Below are 22,585 nucleotides of genomic sequence, written 5' to 3' on the forward strand. Positions count from 1 at the left end.
TCTAATTAGGTCCCATTTGTTTTTGCTTGTATTGCTTTTCCTTTAGAAGACAGATTGAAAAAATATTGCTGTAATTTATGTCAAAGAGTGTTCTGCCTGTGTTTTCCTGCAGGAGTTTGGTAGTATCTGGTCTCACATTTAGGTCTTTAATCCGTTTTGAGTTTACTTTTGTATGTGGCAGCAGGGTTCCGTCTCCACCTCTGATCTCTCTGTTAAGTTGGCTGCCTCAGTTGGCGTCACATTCTCAGGTGTTCTTCTCACAGGTTTATCTGTTGTTTTCAACAATGCCCTGGGGCCTAACTTGCCCCATAGTCTGATATTTAAATTCTGGCCCACGTTTGATCTTTGAGGCCTGACTTTGAAACTTGTTCCTAATACATGGGAGCTCTTTGCTGTCTTCCCCTGTTTCCCCTGTGAGACTTTTAGCTGGCCTGTGATTTAGTTTGTTGATCTTGTTGACTGAAAAAAACACACAACCTACAAGTTGAGAGTTATGTTTTATCTGGTGCCTTTTACTGAGGACTCTTGCCTGGGAGAAAGCTTCTCAGCTATGAGGAGCTATTTCAAAGAGATAGGCGGAGAGCCAGGATTTATAGGAGTTTTTGTTGGAAAACAAACAAAACCGTGTGGTTAGTGCTTATCACAAGAAAACAGATATTTCAAGTTAATGATTTTAGTGCTTTTCTATATATAGGAAGATACAGATTTTAGCTCATTAAAATGATTTTGTAGGTATGCATTTTAACTCTCGAGGGCCAGCGTCCTGTTTCTCTCCACCCTGAATTTCCCTCATGGGTCATTGTTGGGATGGCTGTAGTGGCTGATGGCTTGATAGCAGACTTCATCCTTTGTTTATTGGAATGGCAGACAACTTTTTTTTTGTCTGCATCCTCCTGTGGGATACCATATCCTTAGACTGGAAACTGAGAGGGAGCCTTGTGGGCTTGGTTCCATGGCCACAGGTAGAGCCTCCTTCTACTGCCAAGGCAAGGGTAGGGTGGAGAGGAGGCCGTGATGCGGTTCAGATGCCATAGACTTTCACAGTTCTTGCTGAGATTTAGTTGATTTTCTTGGATAAATGTTCTCTGTTTGCTGTATGCTCTCAGGATAATTCCCAGAGACTTTAAATGATTGCTTTCGGTTTTTCCCTTCTTTCACTAGAGAACCACCCTTTGGGAAGTTGGGCTTCCCTGGTGATTCAGACAGTAAAGAGTCTGCCTGCAATGCAGGAGACCCAGGTTCCATCCTGGATTGGGAAGATCCTCTGGAGAAGGGAATGTCTACCCACTCCAGTATGCTTGCTTGGAGAGTTCCATGGACAGAGGAGCCTACAGTTCATGGGGCTGCAAAGAGCCGGACATGACTGAGCGGCTAACATAACAACAGCAAAGTTTTTAAGGAACAGTGTTAAGATGACAGAACTGCAGTGAGCGCAAGAAATAGATTTGAACTTCACAGATGCATTTGCAAATGAATTTAATGACGACACTAAAATTTTCTTTGCAAAATGTTACAGCTTACTAGGAGTCATTCGTTTATCCAATTTGTTTTATATGTTGACTGGGAAAATTGTTGGACTGGAATTGCAGTGGATCTACAGGGTTTATTCTGTCTTTATTGAACATTGAGAATGACTGGCTTCCCCTATAATGTTTAAATGTGACCCTTTCTCTCCAAATGCACTTCCACTGTAACGGTCCCTGCTTTTCTATGAATGGTTTTCGGGTAGAAACTGGAAGAAGCAGCATCTCGAGCAGCAGAAGAAGAAAAGAAGCGCCTTCAGACTCAAGTGGAGCTCCAGGCCAGGTTCAGCACGGAGCTGGAACGGGAGAAGCTTGTAAGTACCGCACTCCCCGGGGTGCTGCTGCTTTAACTTGAAAAGCCCACCCCGATCCCGTCCTGGTCAGCAGAAGGACAGAGGCCAACCTGTGTGGATGGAGGGGCAGGAGCCCGCCTGGCTTGGTGAAGGGGGAAGACCTGGGAGGCTAGAGTGAAATCATCTTGCCAGCTGTCTCTGCTGCTGACTCACGATGGGCTGGCTGTTGGGGAGGTTTTGTGTTTGTTATTAACTCATTATTAGTTTATTGAGCACTCTGTGTGTGCCAGGTATCATGCCAAGGATGTAAAGGTAAATCTTGCTCTCAAGACCTCCAGTACAAATTTATGGAATGGGTTGATAAGTGCTGTGGGGAGGGGGACTCCACGTCCTGGTTTGCCTGGGACAGTCCCCACCATCCTGGTATAATTATTGCTAGCATCCCTTTCATCCTTCAGAGTTTTGGCTTGGAAAAAAGTAAGCACAGGTTCCATGATATTTTCCCTCTGTCGTGAGCAAGAGTGGGGGTTCTGAAGTCATGAGAATATGTGAATGCTGGTCTACAGGTTCCATGATATTTCCCCTCTGTCGTGAGCAAGAGTGGGGGTTCTGAAGTCATGAGAATATGTGAATGCTGGTCTGTGACTCTTGGCAGCTCTGACTCATCTTAGGGGTTCTCATCCCCACGGTCCAGTTGCTTCAGGCAGTGAGCTGGTTAACTGGAACACAGGTCTCCTCACATTGGGTTACAGTGTGTGGGAGACGGCTGGGCCCATGGCCCTGCTAAATACGTGCTGTGACATTTCCTTCAGCAACTTTCTGTTGCTTAGACTTGAAGTGGATGTGTGTGTGTTGTGAAAGGAAGGCACCCGAGATCTGAGGGGGTGCTGCACCACAGCCAGATCTGGGTTCGTGTTCTCTGCTCTTGCTTATGAGTATTAGTTTCTCTTCTTCAAATTAGGGGGATGTCACATGATCTCTCATGACCCCTGTGAGGATGAAGTAAGCTAATGCAAGTGAAAATACAAACTGCAGAGACATGTGCTAATATGTTTGATATTACATTTATGATGTCCTTGTCTTAACTTTTAAGGCAGAGATTCAAGGCTCTTTAATCCAGAATGGAGAAACCATAAATGTGTTAGAATGCTAATTAGATGCTTGAGGGTCCCCCAGGTTTGGAGGTGCCCTAGGGAGGGAGAAAGTAGAGGGTGCTAGGCAGCCAGGTAAGTGCAGGAGACCATCTTTCCTTTCCCCCTTATTTTAACCTTTTGGGTGTTCTGAGTGGGAAAGGTTCATTCCTTTTAGATGGATGTGGCTTTAAGACAGAAATGAATTTAAAGAGAAATTATACGGGGAAGTATTTTTTTCTTGAGTTTGAAACGCAGGGTGGAAGGGATGAGAAATACACCAGGGCAGGAGAACAGCCTTTGGGTGTAGTCTGTGTGCCTGGACTCTTAAACTGTGGTCTTGCGGATGGGTGTGGTACTCTTGCTTCCTCCATCATCAAGGAGTGAAGGACAGGGCCCTGCCCAACCTGAAGTGCTGTGGCTGTGGCTGTGGCCTCGCTCAGGATGGTGTTGGAGCAAGAGGCTTTCCCGAGGGCGAAGTCGGCCTGGTTTAAACATGATTTTTATACCCTCAGATCAGGCAGCAGATGGAAGAACAGGTTGCCCAGAAATCCTCTGAACTGGAGCAGTATTTGCAGCGGGTCCGGGAGCTGGAAGACATGTACCTAAAGCTGCAGGAGGCTCTCGAGGATGAGAGACAGGCTCGGCAAGATGAAGAGACTGTGCGGAAGCTACAGGCCAGGTGCGGATCAACTCATCCTCTGCTCTTTGTGTGCCCTGCCTGGGCTCATACACTTTCTAGGAAGCACTGACTCTGCTGGAGAGGGAAGAGTCTCTGCCAGATGGGAGGGACCCTGGAGGCTTATCTGGCTGGGCTCTTTATTCCCCATCTCCCCCGGGAAACCCTTGCTTCTGTGGCTAATGACAGGCCGTGTATCTATTTCAGAGTAGTCAGATGGATGTGTTTGGTGCGGTTCCCTTAGTCAGATTCTAGAATGTCCGTGGAGCCAGCATCAGCCCTGATGAGAATCTGGTTTATTCCACATGTTCCAGACCTGAGAAGGCCCTCGTGTGGAGGTAGGGGCCTGTTAGGCCAGAGCTGCAGCCACTTTGGGGGACAGTGAGGAACTGAGCAGTTTCCATTTGGTCTTTCAGGATTGGTGACATTCCTTACATAATTCTTAGTTTCAGAAGTTCTTGAAACAGATTTTTTTTTCCCCCTTAGACCTTTTAAAGTCAGGTTTACTATGTATGATGGTCGTGATCTTGGATGAGAACTCTCACTTTTGACTCAGTAGGAGGGACGAAATTGAATGAAGACCCCAAAGAGCAAATGTCAGCTGCCATCTCCCAGTTTCTAACTTGCTTCCCCATTAGCTGTCCTTGAGATGTCGCGTCAGGGGTTGCAGCACTAACCACCGTTGCCCCGTAGCCGCAGCTGATTAGTGCAGGCACACCTCGCGCCATTGTAGGAGCGGGTGTGGGATGAGCTGGGATAGATTTTCCATGGCTGCATCCACACGTGGAGCTGCAACAGGTGTTTGTTTAATCTTCAGGTAGGAAGAGAGAAAGAAAGGCTTGTTACGCACGTTGCCAAAAATGACTTCAAAAACAAATTAGGTGTTGAAATGTTTGATTCTGTTAAGGAAAAATTATCTTCTAATAGAAGATCGAATGCTTTACACATCGCTTGGAAGATACGGGTCCCACAAGTGCGTGTTCATCGTGGTGTTAGCCAGGGTCTAGGGACCTTCACCCGCTTGCCGTTGGGCAGTGGCAGTGGCACTGTACAGTTGTGATGTTAGCACACCGTCCGATGCATGGGAAGGTTTGGTCCCGTGCGACTTCCGAAGAGAGACGTTCTAGGGACGTTAGGTATTTTTGACCCGCGTCATTTGTGATGTGTTGAGTTTATAGGTTGCCCTTGTGTAGAGAATTCACAGATGAGATGCAATATGTATTTACTTCTCTGAAGCTGTGAGGGAGATTAATTATGACATGGCAGAGATCAGATCATAAAGGGAACCAGGTAACTCTAGAAATTTATTAAAGTATTAGTTACTTCATGTTTATAGAATGATGTTTTGAATAAGACAGTTTTGGATAATGGCAGTAATTTTTAATCAATAGTAAATATCAGAATCATTTACATAAAGCTTTGAAAAATGCACGTGTAAGGACTGTTCCAGATTTACGGTATCAAAATATCTGTGGATAGGAGCCCAGGCATGAGTATTTTATTTAAAAAGTTCTGGCTAGGGAATTCCCTGGGCTTCCATGATGGTGCAGTGGTAAAGAATCCGCCTGCCAAAGCAAGAGATTCAGATTTGATCCCTGGTCCAGGAAGATTCACCTGGAGAAAGAAATGGCAATGCACTCCCCAGTTCTTGCCTGGAAAACCCCATGGACAAAGGAGCCCCGGGGGCTCTAGTGCCTGGGGTCACAAAGAGTCAGACCCGACTTAGTGACTGAACAACAAGGGAATTTCCTGGTGATCCAGTGGTTAGGACTCTGTGCTTCCACTGCAGGGGGCACAAGTTTGATCCTTGGTCAGGGAAGTAAGATCTTGCATGTCTCATGGCATGGCCAAAAAAAGAAAAAGCTCTGACTAATTATTTTGTACACTCTAATCTCAGTAAATGGAAAAATGGTTTCAACTTGGTAAATGGAAATATAACTACTACATACAGCTCTGTACCAATAAGCTAAAATTACTACACAAAAACTAACTACTTTTTCTTGGTGTTTAAAGGCCATTTTAGGCATTTTACTATTCTGTTTTTAACTTCGATTTTGGAACTTGAAAGGGACAGACCTACGCCCTCTAGTGGTCATTTTTTTTTTTTTTTTTTAGTGGTCATTTTTTGAAGTGTGGTGAGTCCATATCTTTTCCAAAGTCACTAGAGGCTGGGCCTGATTCAGGGGGACATTTTGTCAGACTGACCAAGAGGGCTTTCTCCTTGCTCCCACTCTTCAGGGTACCCTTTGTGGGTAAAAGGTCAAAGGAAATCATCATGGAGTTGGGATAGAAACGTTTAAGTCTAGCACTAATGAACTGAAAAGCTGAAAAAACTTCAATTTTAATGGAAAAACAAAAAACCCTAAACAAGAAGACCCAGGTGGCTCAAGTCAAAGTTCCTGTATTTAAACGACTCGCGATTAAAAAGTACCTCTGGGGAAACTTAAGACACTGACAGAGGAGGGCCCGTCCACTGGAAGAACAGTAAGTTGCCAAATGTTCCGAGAGTGCCTTGCTGTTGCTCAGAGCTAGGACAGAGGTCAACTGAAAAGCCCTCTGTATACACCCTGCAGCTAAGCTTATGTTTCATGACTGAGCACACACGCACTTCAGTGAGCTGTAACGTAATCTTCGCTGGGGGTGTGTGTCCAGGGCTTTGTAGTTGGCCTCTCTCCTAGCTCTGAGCAACAGCAAGGCACTCTCGGAACATTTGGCATCTCGCTGTTCTTCCAGTGGACGGGCCCTCCTCTGTCAGTGTCTTAAGTTTCCCCAGAGGTACTTGTAATCGCAAATCGTTTAAATACAAGGACTTTGACTTGAACCATCTGGGTCTTCTCGTTTTGGGTTTTTCCATTAAAATTGAAGTGGTGTTGCTGTTTTTTAATGTGTAATCCTTAAGGTCATCTAGCCTCTTCTGAGTGGAACTCAGAAGGAAACTGTTCATTTACCATTTGGACAGCTCAGTTATTGGAAACTTCTTGAGACTGAGCCATAGTCTGCCCCATTATAACTTCCACCCACTGAATTTTTATGTTTGTAAGGCTTGGGAGCACACTTTGGTCAGGTCTGTATCCCCAGCAACAGGTGCATTGTCTGGCACATGGTAAGTACCCACGGAATCTTTTGAATGGGTGGATCCAAGTTCTACTCTTGGGGCCATATGGAACAGCAGTCCACACAGTAATAGATGGCCCCGGACTGAGGATCTGGGTGTGATTCCCAGCCATTGTTCTGTCTAGCCGTGTAATTTTTAGACAAGTTACTTCACGACTTTCAGCCTTCAGTTCCTTATCTGTAATAAGCTCATAGGGTTGTTGTGAAGGCTGAAGAGGGTGGTGCTTGCAGAGTTTAATGTCTGGATTTGATAGTCATCGGAATTTGTTGGTTTCTGTTCCTTTATATCTCATTTGCAGATGGAGAAGAAATGTAATGTATAGAATATCAAAATAAGCATTCAAAAAAGATGTTGACAGGCTGGAATGCTGGTTTTAGAGCAAGAAGATAATTTAAAGTATCAACAGAGCAAGTACAGGATCCAGGAGACTTGGCTTAAAAGCAATTCATTTGAAAAGGTTCAGGGTTTTACTTCTCTGATGTAATTGATTGCCAAAAACCTCATATACTCTCAGGCAGTCTTCATGAGCATTCAGAGCAAATGAGCTAATAGTCCCATCATAACAATATGAGCTGACATTTATTCAATACTAACAATGCGGTAGGCATGGTTCTAAGAACCACCTGCATTATCACATCTAGTGGATCCGCAAACCTTTGATGGTTGGGAGTAGTTCCTAGTGGGGCTACCCAGGTGGCGCTGGTGGTATAGAATCTGCCTGCTATTGTAAGAGATGCAAGAGATTTGGGTTCATTTCCTGGGTTGGGAAGATCCCCTGGAGTAGGAAATGGCAACCTACTCCAGTATTCTTCCCTGGAAAAACCCATGTCCAGGGGAGCCTGGCAGGCTGCAGTCTATGGGGTTGCAAAGAGTCAGACATGACTGAACATACAGAAACACACACACGCACGTAGTTCCTATTCCTTTTTCATAAATGAAGAAATTGAGGTACAGAGAGGTTCGTCTTTAGTCAGGAGTCCTGTTTGCAAACCAAAAAAACCCAACTTGGGTTAGCTAAAGCAATCAAAGTGTTTTTTTGGAAGGTTCTTGAGAAATTCACCAATTCCTCAGAAAGGCAGGTGGCCAGGCCCTGAACACAGGCAGGAACCAAGGGAGGCTGAGCAGACCAAACAAGGCCATGGGACAAGCCCAGGGAGGATGTCACTGATGCAGATGTTGGCACCATGGGTTTGTCAGTCAGTTGTCCCCATTGCTTCTGCCATCACTCAACACTGCATGTTGCTACCACCAGCAAGATAAACTCTCCACTGTCTCTGCTCTCGTGAGTCAGTGGTTTCACGAAGTTCTAGGAGTGACAGCTGCTTAGCCAAGCCCAGCTTCCACTGCACCCCAGCTTGCCGGGGCAGAAGGGCAGGGGCTGTGACTTCTGTGTTGGGAGACGGACCCCGTTTTTCATCAAGACATTCCTGGACACGTGAAGGGGATTCAGTGCTGGGCAGCCTCACCTTCTGCAATGTCCCTTGCCCTCCAGACTTTGACCACCAGGATGAAGAAACAGATCTTCCAGTCTCGTTCACTGGTGTATCTCCCATGTCTAGGAAAGCACATGGACGGTGTATAGCATACACACTCTGGTTAGCCCCTGGTGGCAGGGTAGTGTTCACTGCGATGTCACATCCAAGAGACGACTCAGAGGGAGCACACTGGCCCTTTGTGGAACCTGAGGGAGGAGATAGGAGATAGTTGAGAAAGAACTTTTAAGGATCAAGGCTGCCCAGAAATAAACTGACCCGGGTTGTGAAGCAGCGGCCCATCACACACGGTCGGAGGCCACCCTGTAGGATGTCGTTGAGGGAATTCTTACAGTGGTGCAGGATTGGGGTGGTCAGATAGTGGCTGTAGAGGCTGTCACTTTATTTCTGCTGCTGTTGGCTTTAGACGTGCAAATGCTCTTAGGCGGCAGTAACTGGCCTGCTGTGAGGTTTGTTACATAATTCTGACGATCGAGCCAGTAGACGTGCGTCCTGTCCTGGGCTGGCATCTAACCACATTGTCTACACTTGGGGTACAAGTTAGTTTATTTATTAAATACCTGCTTAACCTGGGATATCCTCCAATAGGTAGCCTGTTATTAAAAGATAACATTTTGAAGTCACGTGGGCCTGGGTTGAAATCCATTGCTTACCTGTGCGTCATACTTTGAAACCCTTTGACTTCATCTGCAGGGACAATAACACCGTGTTATTGTGAGGACAATAATACGGAATTCTGGGGGAATCACAGGAACGAAGGTAGAGCCTGACCTGTAGTGCTCGGTCAGTAGCTGGCGTCTGCTTCCTCTGGCTTTTGTCAGCTCCTCCTCCTCTGCCTTTGTTGGTGTGCCAGCTTTTCCTTTGGTGATAGGTTTCTGCTAGATAAAAAAGTGTTTTAATGTTGTAGCAACCAGGCAGATTTCAAAACTCAGCCTGCCACCTGCCTGTCAGGTGGATGACCTGGTCCAGGTCACCTACCCTTGGTGCCTCACTTTCTTCATCTCTGAACTGAATAATAATAGTACGTAAGCCTATTGTGAGGATCAGTTGAAAAAATGCACTTCTTTCTTGGCCCATTAAGCCTTCAGTACATGTTATTTTTAATTTTTTTTTTTTTTTCATAAAAGGGTGAAACAGAGCTTGGAGCAGACCCGTGGGTCACCTTACCCACAAATCTGGGCCTCTCTGGCTCCTGGGTTCCTTTTTGTGAGAAGAGAGGTGGTTGGATGACCTCCCGGCTCCTCTGAGGCTCCGCTGTGCTTTGTCATCTTCTGGGTCGGGTGCGGTCACCCTGAGCTCTCTGTATTGCAGGCTGCTGGAGGAAGAGTCGTCCAAGAGGGCCGAGCTGGAGAAGTGGCATCTGGAGCAGCAGCAGGCCATTCAGACCACGGAAGCAGAGAAGCAGGAGCTGGAGAACCAGCGCGTCATCAAAGAGCAGGCCCTCCAGGAAGCCTTGGAGCAGCTGCAGCAGCTCGAGCTCGAGCGGAAACAGGCACTTGAGCAGTACGAGGTCATTACGCCCATCCCTGCAAATATGTGCATTTAAATTCTTAAACATTTAAAAACAAGAGAATATTTATTTGCTCTGCCATAAAAAGCTGTGAGAGGATGTTGCTTAGCTGTAAGTAAGGGTTTTTCACAGACGATGAGGTATAACAGTTGGAATTCGATCGGGAGACTGAAACCACACAGTACTTTGAACAAGGAAGGTTTAATATAATCAGCTATTAACTACAACAGAGGATTACCTACTGAGCAGCCAAAAAACTCTTAAGAATACAGGAAGAGCAGACACAGGAAGCAGCCACTGCCCCCACCCCTACCCCGGCTGGGACAGAGCACGCAGGCAAGGAACACACACTCTGCTCTATAAGCCCAGTGCTGGGATCTGGTCCTCCTTGGGGAGGGCATGGCCTTGGCCCCTGGACGGCAGGAAAGCCCAACGAAGCACTGTGACGGGGAAGCTACCCTCTGGGGCACTGGTGGCAGCTGCCCACAGGGGAGGTGCCGCTGAAACCCACTAGATGGACACCGTGGGTGTCCCACGTGCCACAGGAGCTGCTGAGATGAGCACAGTGGAACCTGGAGGCAAAGCCCCCGCCTCTTCCAGTGTCCTGCCAGCTCCTCCATTGACGAAGCTTACGTGGGGCCTGCTGGGTCACAGGCAGGACAGCGAAGGGTGGATTTGGAGTCGAGAGGCAGTAAGGCGTCACTGGCACAGGAGTATCTTATACATCATCTGTAATTAGTGTGAATTAGGTCCTCGGGGGACCTCGGGCAGGTTATTTAACTGCTCTGAATCCTAGTCTCCACCTGTGTACCATGAGGGTAATAATAGCCCGTGTTTCTGTGGCTGGAATGACTTAATGAGATAATCCGCAGGCATGGAGCAAGTGCCCAATCAGTGTTATTTGGCTCTTAAACTACCTGTGTGTTTGCAGAGTCTAAAGTCTGCTCTTGTTCCAGGGAGTTAAAAAGAAGCTAGAGATGGCAGCTAAGATGACCAAGAGCTGGAAGGACAAAGTGGCCCATCATGAAGGATTAATTCGATTGATAGAACCAGGTAACACACTCTCTGAAGTAATCAGATATTTAGTCAGTTTTTCTCTTTTATTTGTGTACTTGAATTGTGCTGAAAAAAGACTTTCTTAGCCCAAATATACAGGAACCCAGCTCTTTGCAATAAACTTTTCTTGAATTTCTTTTGCCTTCTGATAGATGAGAAGGCCTGTTTAATTCCCTTTGTGTACATCTTCTGATGGTTTTGCCTCCTATGACCTTTATGGATATTCCTCAGAAAAGAAAATAAAGTAGAAAAATGTCTTGTCTATAGAAAAATGATAATGTTAATTGAAGAATATAAGACCTTGTATGTTTGATGCGTGTTTGTCTCTTAGGTTCAAAAAATGCTCACTTGATCACTAACTGGGGCCCGGCAGCTTTCACCCAGGCAGAGCTTGAGGAACGACAGAAGAGCTGGAAAGAAAAGAAGACCACAGAGTGAGCCGTCATTACGTCAGCTGTGTGGGTTGCAAGCATAACTGCAGAACTTTATGCTAAAGACAGAAGGCCCTGGCTTTTCTGCTTCTAATCCAGCGCCTCCTGTGGGGTCAGTATACTAAAGAAGCCTTCTTATTTATCTGCCAATAAGGAAGGGCTTACCTGAAAAGAAAAAAAAAAAAAAAGTGTCAACATTGTCAGGCTCTTTATTTACTCTTTCTTTGAAAACCTCAGCTTCTGAAAATTCCCTTCAGCTCCCTCAGATTCTTTTCGGAGGCGGCGGTGCACAGACAGCCCAGTGGCGTGTGCCCAGGAGCCGGGAGGCGCTCAGGTCACTGGGTATCGGAACCTCTGTGGGCTGGGGCTGTTGTTTTTCCAGCAGCATATTTCCTCCTCCGAGTGCTTGTTTCTAAACTAAGCCGGCCACTCTGCTTACCGTGGTCCGCGGTGGACGCGGACGCCTCTGACCACGGCTGCTCAGCTGGAAAAGGCCCTTCTCCTGGACGTGGTCCTCGCTCGGACTGAGGGGTTGCCATTCTTGCCTTTGGTTGTGCAGGTTTAATGCCGCGTGAGCGATTGGCATCTAGCTCCAGAGACACCGTCTCAAGGGAGCAGAAGTCTTTAATAATGCTTTGGCTGAGATAGATACTTCAGAATCAAAGATAACACAGAGAGGAGCTAAGTGAATCCCATTCAGAATGATGTTTTGATACTAACTGAATTCTTCCTAATATTTAAAATGGTTTCAACCATCCACGTGCTGGCAGACCCTTCGGTTTTACGTTTGTAGTTACTGTACAGAACATCTCTGGTGTGTGTGAATGCTTGTCCTGATCAGACCTTTGCCTTAATAAACAGCAATATGATCATTCCTAGAAATTACACATGAAAAAAGTTTTTAAAATGTATTTTTGTGATGTGCTATGTTGAGAGGGAACAAAATATTTATAATTTTCAAACATTCTTACCTAAATATTGTACAATGTAATATGCTGAACCTTCTTAATTTTTTGGCTAATTTTCTAAGATATGTTAAAACTGTTTTGTATGGTTCTTGTTTGTTTTAGTCAAATGGAGTCGATAAGAAAATAAAAAAATATGGGAAGAGCATACATTTTAAGCTGTCTGATTTAACGGAACAGGAGGGTAAGGTTGTGTGTATGTGTGCATGTTTCCATATAATGAGGTGAACTTGGATTTAGGGACACTTCCTGAAATACTGGATTTGCAGTTTGTAGCCCCCAAACCGACACTGTCACGAAGTTAGCTATGGCCTCGAGTTTGCCGCTTGAGTCACTGATGTGGGAAACCATGGTGGATGCGTCAGCTTACAAGCGGGAACTCACACGGATAATTTCTCCCTCGTCCTCGCTATTCCCTCCAAATCCTCTTGCCTCTGCTTTCCCGAATTTTCTTTTCTGCCTCTCCTGTTTTTCTTTCAGTTTTTACCAGAGTAAACAGTGTGGGTTTTTTTGTTTTTGTTTTACACGGTTGCCAAGATTAAAAAATGCCTTTTGTGGATTAAGCAGGCCCACTCAGTGCAGCCTGATCATGTCTTGGAAAGCTGAAATGTGGAGGGGCAGTGTCTGGAGACATTTTTGGTGGTCACTACTGGGAGTGTTCCTGGCATCTAGAGGGTAGAAGCCAGAGATGTTGCTATATACCCTGCAATTCACAGGACGGTCCTTGTAACAAAGAATTACCTGGCCTGATAAACATTCTCTGCAGAAAGGCACGTTCTGGTCCAGAACAGAACAGGCTCTTGGTGTCAGGGTTTCCCTAGGAGGGGTGTCGGGAGTTGACCTCGTTGGTGTAAGTAGAATGCATGTTCGAGGACAGCGGCCGGGTGCTCGGTGAGCGGGCAGAGGGCGGGAGCCGAGGCCGCCCCATGTGGGGCGTTGTGCTTCAGAGGCTCTGTAAAGGCCCTTTCCGCTTACGTGCCCGGGGAGTTGCTTTGTATATGCTTTAAAGTCTTCCTAGGATCCAGGCTGCTGAGGCAGGAAATGTAAAGCTGCCATGACCTTGAGTGTGGGGAGGGGCTGTCGGAACCATTTCAGCAGCTGGGGAGGAATGAGTGTGCAGATTTATGGCCCGGCTGGTAATGTCCCTCGCAGAGCACCGGTGCCTGTTCCACTTGGCACAGCCTCCATCGTGCCTCCAACAGCCGTGCCAGCAAGTCACAGCTGTCCTGGCAGAGCAGAGATGGGTTGACGTCAGGCCACGGGGAGTGGGAAAGAGGCGCGGCCCAGCTTTTACCAGATCAGAGTAGGGCCTCAGCATTGACTGCAAGAATCAGTATTAGGAGTACTTTAAGGTCCATCTATTTCTTTCCTCTTGCTCTTCCCTCTACTTCCTTCTATATTTTTATATTCATTTTGAGACCCATAAAAGTCACCCCTCAACTTAGGAAGCAAAATGGTGATATCTCCTCATGCTAGAGACAACACCTGCCCGCAGGCCAGTGGTCCCCCCAAGGGCAATGAGGCAGGTGTCCACAAGGAGACCCTGCAGGGGGTTCACTGCAGCTTCGTTCAGGATGACCCAAAGCAGCAGCAACCCCAGTGCCCATCAGCTGAAACAGATCTGTGGATGTGGTGTGTTCAGACAGGAATCCTATACTTCATTTAAAAGTAGCATTACTGAGAGATGAATTTCACAGCAACGTGGATGAATTTCACAGACATTCTGTTGAACGAAGAAGCCAAACACAGAAAATACTGTTTGACCCCATTTATATTAATTTCTAGAACCGGCAGAGCTAATTTGCGGTTTTTGAAGTCAGAATTGTGGTTACCTGGGGGTGGAAAGGAAAGTTATTGACTGGAAAACAAGTGAACTTCTGGGATGCTGGAAATGGGTAGTGGTTACATAAGTAAAATATATCAGCGTTATACTCAAGATTTGTAGTTTGCTCTTTTGTAACTAGTGCCTCTAGAATGCTGGGCTGGCTAGTCCCTGGGGTCAGCTGGTCCAAAGCCCTCCCTTTGCAGAGAAGGGGACCTGGAAGGGGACCAACCACATCTACCCAGGAACAGCTGACCGTCTTCTAGGATGTGGTTCATGACGCCACCTGCCTCCTCTGGGTTCTTTAAATACATTTGATGTCACACGGTTTTATCGTGGTGTGTTTCTGTCTCCCACCACACAGCTGGTTCTGTGTCCCTGCATCACCCCTCTGGAGGAGTGGGCCCTGACCCCTTCTTGTCCTGTGCCCAGCTTCCACTGACCTTTCTGAGGTTGCTGAGTCTTTGCTCTTGGGGAGTGGGTAGATCTGTGGTGGACACTGAATTCCATCCAGGGCTAGCCTCAGATTCCTCTTCCATGTCTACTACGTAGATGCAGCATACTGATTCTCGGGGTCGTTCACCCACAGGAATGAAGGCCTTTCTCCCTGTTTGTGTCCGCCTCCTCAACAGCTGTCCTCAGGGCCCGGATGAGGGCCGGAGGACGTGATGAGTGGGAGACGGAAGCTTTGTCTAGCAGCCCTCACTCCAGTCAGCCCTGAGCCCCGCATCCTGCCCTTCTTCCCCATCTAAATCTCTCATTTCCTGTCCCAGGTCCCCCAGCCTCTTGCCCGCAGTCAACACTCTGCAGTCCATGATGGGTCTCTTGATTACAGGGTGTCTTAGGTGTTCCTCTTTGAGTTCATCCTGTGTGGGCTTCTCTGCACTTCCTGGACTTGGGTGACTCCTTTCCCAGGTTCGGGAAGGTTTGCGCTATTATCTCTTCAAGTATTTTCTCAGGCCCTTTCTCCTCCTGGGGCCACTCTGAGTACTGGTGCCCCCTGATGTTGTCCCAGAGGTCGCTTAACTCTGCCTGTCTCCCCCTCACTTAGTTGTTCTTCTGGGGCTTTGTCTTGTTCCTTCTTTCCTAGGAGGCCCAGGCTAGTGCTGACTCACTGAAGGACAGAGTCAGGGTCCCAAAGGCTCTGGGGCTGCTGCCCACCCACTGGCAGGTGAAGCCAGGGCCTGGGGTTACTGGCAGGCAGAGCTGGTCCCTGGAGTCTGGCTGGAGGGCCAGGGATACTGGAGTTCATTTTAGATCATTTGCGGGGGGTGGAAGCAGTTCCTGACTCACTTGGGTAAGGGGCCTGGCGTGTCCTGAAGGTTGCGGTGGTCTGCTAGTAGACAGGGCCAGCCAGGGCCCAGTTGGGGCATTGCAGCTTTCTGCTTCTGGTGTCTGCCCCGATGGTGGGCAGGGCTGAGTCTGGAGGCAGCTGTGGGCTCTTTGGTCTTTAAGCAGCCCATTTGCTGGGCCATGTCTCCGCCCAGTTAGGTGCTTGGCTTGAGGCACCTGCAGGTTGTTAGGCTAATGAGCTGGAGGGAGATTTTCAAAATGCGGTCCCCTAGCCTCAGCCTCAGCCAGCGCCAGCGTCCACACAGCTCCTAAGAGGGGCTGCTGCCAGTGTCTGTCCTCAAGGTGCGCGGCAGCTGTGCCCCCGCCTTTCCAGGAGACTCTCCAAGACCAGCAGGTAGGTCTGGCCCAGGCGTCTATCACATTCCTGCTTTTGCCCAGGTTCGCATGCGACTTTGTGAGCCCTCTGAGAGTGGAGTCTGTCTCCCTGGTCCCAGAGGCTCCTGCAGTTAAGCCCCGCTGGTTCTTCAAAAGCCAAATATTTGGGGGGCTCCTGTTCCCAGTGCTGGACCCCTGGGGCTGTGGGGCCTGATTTGGGGCTCAGAATTCTTGCTCCTGTGGGAGAATCTTTGCAATGTAATTATTCTCAGTTTGTGGGTCACCCCCACCCCGGGTTGATGGGGTTTGATTATATCGTGAGTTTGTTGCTCCTACTTGTTTTGGTTGAATTAAGTCCTGTGGACCCTACTCGGGCCTAGCCTGGCTGAGGCTCTCGACTTTGGCAGGGTAGGGTTCTTTTTCTGTCGGGATTCAAGCAGCCAGCAATGAAACCAAAGTTGAAATTGACACAGCATAAGCTTTACTCAGTGGCCAAAAAAATGAAGAAGCAGGAATTAAGTTCACAAATCAACTTCTCACCCACCTGGCAAGAGGGATTAAATTATAGAGTAACAACAGAGGGAGGAGGAGTGGGACTGACTCTGGGGAGGCCTGTGCTTTAGTCTGTGGGGAAGGGGCAGGAGGCCGTGGGGGTGCCATCCCCTGACCGTCCCTTTTTGGTCCTTGGTGTCTGGTTTTGGCCACTGGTAGGTGTGTTATTTAATATGCTAATGTAGTAAAATCAAGATATGATGAGACTCAGGGTCTGCTGGAGGTCAGACTCGGCACCATCTTTGGTGCTAGCTGGTTCCATCTAGGTTTTTCTTTTTTTTTTTTTAAACGTTAAAAATCTGCTTTTCTTATTCAGTAATACAGAGTTTTACCAGAAGGCTGATTAAAAAAACAATCTTTGAAATGTCATCTGCCAGGGTCCAGCCCCAGCAGGATCCAGGGGTACCCTCAGGATGATGGCTTAGGTAATAAGGATAGCAAAGCGGAGAGCAGGGCTTGATCTTCCTTGATAAACACAGAAAGCCAATGAAGCTCCTGTGTTCCAACGAGTCATTCTGAAAGAAGAACAGAGAGAGAAAAGGAGGGAAAAGGAAAAAAGAACGACACGGGGAGACCAAGCTTTGGTGAGCGAGGCCCATAACTTTATTTTCAGAAGGAACTTTTATACCTTGACTTGTACATAGAGGGAAATGAAAGATGCAAAGTCATACAGAGTCAGCCCAAACATTACATCTGTTTATCAAAACCAGGATTTTTTCTGCACACCTTTCCCATAAACAATGTTGTGTACATTATCTTCTGGCCTTGGAGGCCTGTGGACATTTTATGACCCTTTTTTGATAAAGGCTGCTCAACCAGAAAACTTATTTTCCCTTAAAGTGTTTCTTCTTTATTTTTCCCAGCCTCAGAAAGTACTAAACAGAGTTACATTCTCACGGAGCAAAGGTGCAGTGAGTTACGACAAAGAAAGAACCAATTAGCTCAAAGGTCTGATGTGGTTAATTCCAAGGCTGCTGCTTGTTTTTCTTACATTCCAGCTATGTTAACCAATGCACTTCCAGGTGCACAGTGGATAAGGGATATGGGAACTTGGCAGCAAGCATTGGCCCAATAATGAAGCCCTTTACCAATACTATCTATTCTAATAATTTTCATCCCTTAAAGGACTCTGTGCTCATTAGGACTTTTAGAATGTTTAGGTTTCCCGTGCCTTTCAAGGTTGGGGAGTTGTGAACAATCATGTGTGTTAATTGCGAGAGTGTGGATAAACCTGTCAGGCAAGCTAGAATGCTAACAGAGGGGTTTGAATTGAAATACTCCTATCATGCCCATTAACTAAAGCCCTAAGTTGATTTTTTTCCAGAGAAAGGTGGTCGGGGATAGCCCCCTGTTAATGACAGAAGAGTTGGTGAAAGGCATAATATAATAAACAGTAGACAGATTTCGGTTTTGGGGTAGATGCTCGAGCAGATTCAGGGGGTCCCTGGAGGCCTGATCTGCCTTTGCCTGTCAGGTCTCTTCCGCATGACCTTTGGCATGGGTTGGGATCTCCCGTGGTGGCTCCCGGCAGTCACCGAAATAAAATCTTGATATACAACCCAAGTTGGTATATCACTAAAATATATTCTTAACAGAATAAAAGCCTATCGTCAGAACACTGGTTGAAAACATAGAAGCTCTATGGAGGCAGTAAATTGGGAGCTAGTCATGTTTGAAATTTGCCGTCAGTGTTTCATTGTTGAAACCCAGAAGTTAGAGTAAATTGAACTGATGGTATAAGCTAGTACCGTGGTTTTCTACCAGATTCTCGAAGAGTAGGATTATCGGAGGAGAGTTTTTAGCTTGTAAACTTAAATATCCATTTTTGTGGGGTTTTCTTTTTGGGTGTGTGTCGTTTCATTTCTTATCTCTGGACCCTTTCACTTAGATTCATGTCCCCTCCTGCTAACGGTGGGGGAGGTGGCAGTTGTGAGCAAGGACAGTCCTGCTAAAGGGTGGTGATTCACGCATGGGTTTTGAGCAAAAACTTGGAGCAGCTCCAGCAACTCTCCTTTGTGTCTTTGGTTGTAGAAGGTCTTTCCTGGTAGGTTCTGGTCTTTTCCATTGACGGTTGTCCTGTGGATCGTTGTGATTTCCGTGTACCCGGGAGAGGTGAGCTCAGGGCTTTTCTTTTCCACCGTCTTGGCCAGTCTCGCCCACAGTGGGTCTCTGAGAGCAGTCTTCTTGGAGCCCCAGTTTCTGTTTCCTCCTCTCTTCTCAAGGTCGCTACCCTTCCTGTGTCAACCAGGCCCACCCTGGACTGAAGCCCACAGTCTATCTTCAGGGCTGCCAGGACTGCTGCCGGCCCCATGCTCACCTGTCCACCCACCCGCTCTGGAGCCCAGGCCCAGCCCCTCCTCCTAGCAGCTGCACAGTGCTGCCAACCTTGGCTGTCTGCTCCCCCACGGAGGGCATATGCATCTGAAATATTTCTTCTCAGGGAGCATGCCCGGAACCCAGAAAAGGTGTAGAAGATTTCATCCCCGAGCCCCAAGGCCCTGTTCTCACAGCACTATTAGCTGTAAGATAAAGGGTCTGCATGAATGGCTTCTTTCTACAGTGGCTGCCCTCACAGCCTGAGGTTCTAACTGGTCAATGCTTGGCTTTCACAAGTGCCAAGCGGGACCTACTGTATAGCACAGGGAACTCTCTTCAAAGTTATGGGGCAGCCTGGATGGAAGGGGAGTTTGGGGGAGAATGGATACATTTATATGTATGACTGAATCCCTTTGCTGTCCACCTGAAATTATTACAACATTGTTAATTGACTGTACTCCAACATAAAACACAGACACACAAATCTATGCCCTATATAATCATCATTTAATTACCCCTGTGAATATTTGTAGGGACTGGAATCTAATGGGAATTGAACTGTTTAATGTATTCTGTAATAATAAGCTGATGTACATGCTCATGAACATGCGGTAGATAATTAATTCATGATTATACATGTTACATATGAAAAAGCATGTGTACTTATATACGTGGAAGGTCACATAATCCACAATGTACATAGGAATATTAGTTTTTAAGATATTGTTTTTTAATACTAAAAGTACTTAAAGATACTGTTATTGTCTCATAAACAAGTTGTTTAGGGATTCATTTAAGTAGAATTTCAGTTTTGGGTGCTGATGGTAGAGCTGGAGCTTCTTACTTGCATCACAGGGAGATATGTTATTTTCTTTCCCTGATTTAGAAGAATAGAATAACAGATATACTACAAAGACTCTTCATTTTAGGAGGTTATTTTTAATAATGCTAGTTACTGGTATAAGAACTATAGTTCTCAGACAATAGGTCTGTCTTAGACAGTAGATGCCCTTTGTCCAATGATACCACATGGGTGATCAGTGATTTGTCTTTCTATTCATGTTACTTTTTTTTCCCCCAAGACTTTCCTACATGAGTTTTAAAGCACAAATAAGTATTTATCTTTACGTAATGGCAAATGGTTCAAATAAGAATCATTGACTAATACAGGGCTTTAAATATGAAACACAAGTGTTTTTAAAGAAACAAAGGTTGTAATACAAAGAAACTAAAGGGACCTGGAAAGAAACAAAGAAACTAAAGGGACCTGGAGTCTACAAGCAGATTCCAAAAATGAAATCAGTAGAAAATCTGTGGTGAAACCAGAACACTGCACCCGTGCCTTGGAGAAGGGCTACTAGACAGCATTCAGTCAGCTGAAGATGGACTGACTGGTAGTGGTATGTCCACACAGAAATCTCAAGTCGTTTCCGCTTGCGTAGAATCATCCAGATCTTCCCCAGACTGAAGGGACCACTCTTCGGCTTTCTTCTTTCCCATATTCCCAATAAGGCTACATAGAGTTCAACGCTTGATGAGCTGCATACAACAGCGGTTCCTTAGGAGCCAACGTGCCGGGTGGGTGAGATTTCCCTATGAGAAACAAACCTGGACGCTTACAGCAAAGTATCTAAATGGGCAGGTCCTTTGCTCTTCCTTCTGCTTATGTACAATATCTCCTTTCAAGACTGCTATCCCCATCATACTTGTTCCTTCACAAGTCGAAACCTTGAGGTGATATGAAGGAGATCAACAACAAGAAAAGAAAATTCAATTCAGAAATGAAGAAAACTGGAAGGTATGCAATACACCCCCAGAGCATCTTGATGACCCCTGCTGCAGTCCAGTCCAGTGTACTGCTTTGGTCCGTAGATAAGTCATGGCAGCTTGAATGAGCTCATGTTCCCCATCTCAGGTACTACCCAGGTAGGAAATACTGGGCAAGAGGAGTTTGCTAGAAGAATTAGAAATTGGAAAATTAACCAGTTTTTATCCCTGTGATAATTCAACACTAGTAAGGAGGCAAGTACTGAAGATTAGAAGGTAAGATTACAAGAGAACCGAGGTATTTTTAATTGTCTAGTGTAGCTGAAGTGGCATTTTGTCCATATAGGATGAGATCCCTGTTGGACTATTAGAGCCTGTTTTATGTAGCAGTAATGGGTGAAGAACTGTTAAAGCGGCAATAATGAATGGGAGGATAAAGTGGAAGGTGATGAATAGGGTGAGTGGCTTTTGTCAACTGAGAATCCTCCCAAGATTCATTTGGCTTGGTTAATGCCAATGTAAGGAATTGCTGAAAAGGAGATTGGTAATGACTGTTGCCCCTCAAAAGGATTTGTAACCTCATGGTAAGATACAACCTATATATGCTGTGGCTATTACCTTAAATAGTAGGATAATTCTGACATTTCATATTTCTAGGAATGTGTAAGATCCATAATACAGGCCCCTTCTTAGATGGATAAATAAGCAAAGAAAGACCAGGAAAGGTTCATTTGCATATAAATATCAAATGATTCATCCATAGTTTGGTAGATATTAAATACAATGTATTGCCAGGAATAACCCTATTAAGATTTGTAAAATTAAATACTGGAGGCTCAAGAGGGAGGAGAATACATGTATACTTATGGCTGATTCATGTTGTACACCAGATACTAACACAACATTGTAAAGCAATGAAAATAAATTTAAATTGAAAATATTTGAAATTGAAAATAAATTTACAAAATGGAAGGAAAATTGCATCATGATGAGATTTGATGAGGATGGTAGATCAATAAGTACAATGTTAACGATTTTGATGAATGGGCAGGATTTTTCAATATTAAAAAAAAAAAAAGTACTGAGTTGGAAAGGACCTGAATTTCAGAATGATACAGACTTGGGTCCTAATCACAGTTCCCTGCGGAGTCACCTCGGGTGAGCTGGGCTGGGGGTCTGTGTTCTCACAGGGAGTGTGTCCTGAGGGTGTCACACCTGGATGCACACAACGCCCCCCCTCTCATTGGTGAGGCGATGGAGTCACCTCAGGTGAGCTGGGCCGGGGGTCTGTGTTCTCACAGGGGGTGTGTCCTGAGGGTGTCACACCTGGGCGCACACAACGCCCCCCCTCACTGGTGAGGCGACGCACAGCCCTCTCGGGTTTCTCAGTTTCACAGACATGCTCTGACTGGCATTTTGTCTCTGCATCTAGTTACAAAGTCTTGTGGTGAGGGGCTTTCCATCTTGGCCAGAGCTGGTCTCCCTAGTGGGGATTTTGTTGACAGAGTGGCAAGCTCTGGGAAAATCCTGCAGGTGACTGAGGTGGGTCAGTCCTGCATGGCTCCCCCTCCACAGGCCAGTGTCACTTCTGAGTGAACGAGTGAGGGCCTCCAGTGAAGGTGCCTCCCACGTCCCACCACACCAACCACTCGGATGGCCCCAGCAGCTGTGAGGTGGATCTCAAGGGCCTGGGGTAGAGACCAAGGACCCCCAGGCTCTGCTCTTCCTTCAGGGCTTATGTGGCTTCCTTGATGGTCATTACAGCTTTTTTCTGTGGTGGCCACAGCTGTTCTCCATGTCCTTCTGGGGACTCACCCAGGGCTGCAGCCCCATCACCACTGGATGTTCTTCCTGGTTCCCCTTCAACAGCAGTGGGGTATGGCTCCCTCCGGCATTTCAGCCCTGAACACTCCCAAAGTCCAGTCCAGTGCTGGGGAAGGGCGGGTGTCCTCCTCATAAAAGCTGGCTTGTAAATAGCCTTTTTCTGAAAGAAATCCTTGTTCTCAAATGCCTCACCAATACAGTCCCCCTGGGCTCCATCTGGCAACCCACTCCAGTACTCTTGCCTGGAAAATCCCATGGACGGAGAAGCCTGGTAGGCTACAGTCCATGGGGGTTGCAAAGAGTCAGACACACCTGAGCGACTTCACTTTGGCTCCATCAGAGCTGATTGACCACAATTCTCCTCTCATTGGTGGCTTTCACCTAACCCTATCCTGAGGTTGGGCTTCCTTGGTGGCTTGAAGTGAAGTGAAGTCGTTCAGT

At 46.5% G+C, this 22,585-nt stretch overlaps 1 protein-coding gene and 1 long non-coding RNA gene across 3 annotated transcripts in view; one reads left to right on the forward strand and one right to left on the reverse strand.

The window, feature by feature from the left end:
• Positions 1-12,343, forward strand: part of SWAP70 (SWAP switching B-cell complex 70kDa subunit) — a 144,435-nt gene extending 132,092 nt beyond the window's left edge. For both annotated transcript variants that reach the window (XM_010829323.1, XM_010829322.1), the window contains 5 exons: positions 1,730-1,837; positions 3,462-3,628; positions 9,545-9,743; positions 10,700-10,796; positions 11,131-12,343. In XM_010829323.1, coding sequence (XP_010827625.1) covers positions 1,730-1,837; positions 3,462-3,628; positions 9,545-9,743; positions 10,700-10,796; positions 11,131-11,237 — 678 coding nt within the window. In that variant the 3' untranslated portion in view covers positions 11,238-12,343. The remainder of the gene's footprint in view (positions 1-1,729; positions 1,838-3,461; positions 3,629-9,544; positions 9,744-10,699; positions 10,797-11,130) is intronic.
• On the reverse strand, positions 5,721-9,538 carry LOC104980561. Its single transcript, XR_824281.1, has 2 exons — positions 9,005-9,538; positions 5,721-8,920 (listed from the first exon to the last, which is right to left on the reverse strand). It is a non-coding gene; the product is annotated as an uncharacterized LOC104980561 (long non-coding RNA).
• Positions 12,344-22,585: the final 10,242 nt, after the last annotated feature.

Source organism: Bison bison, unplaced genomic scaffold, assembly GCF_000754665.1.
Source record: "Bison bison bison isolate TAMUID 2011002044 unplaced genomic scaffold, Bison_UMD1.0 scf7180017864503, whole genome shotgun sequence".
Taxonomy (NCBI): Eukaryota; Metazoa; Chordata; class Mammalia; order Artiodactyla; family Bovidae; genus Bison; species Bison bison.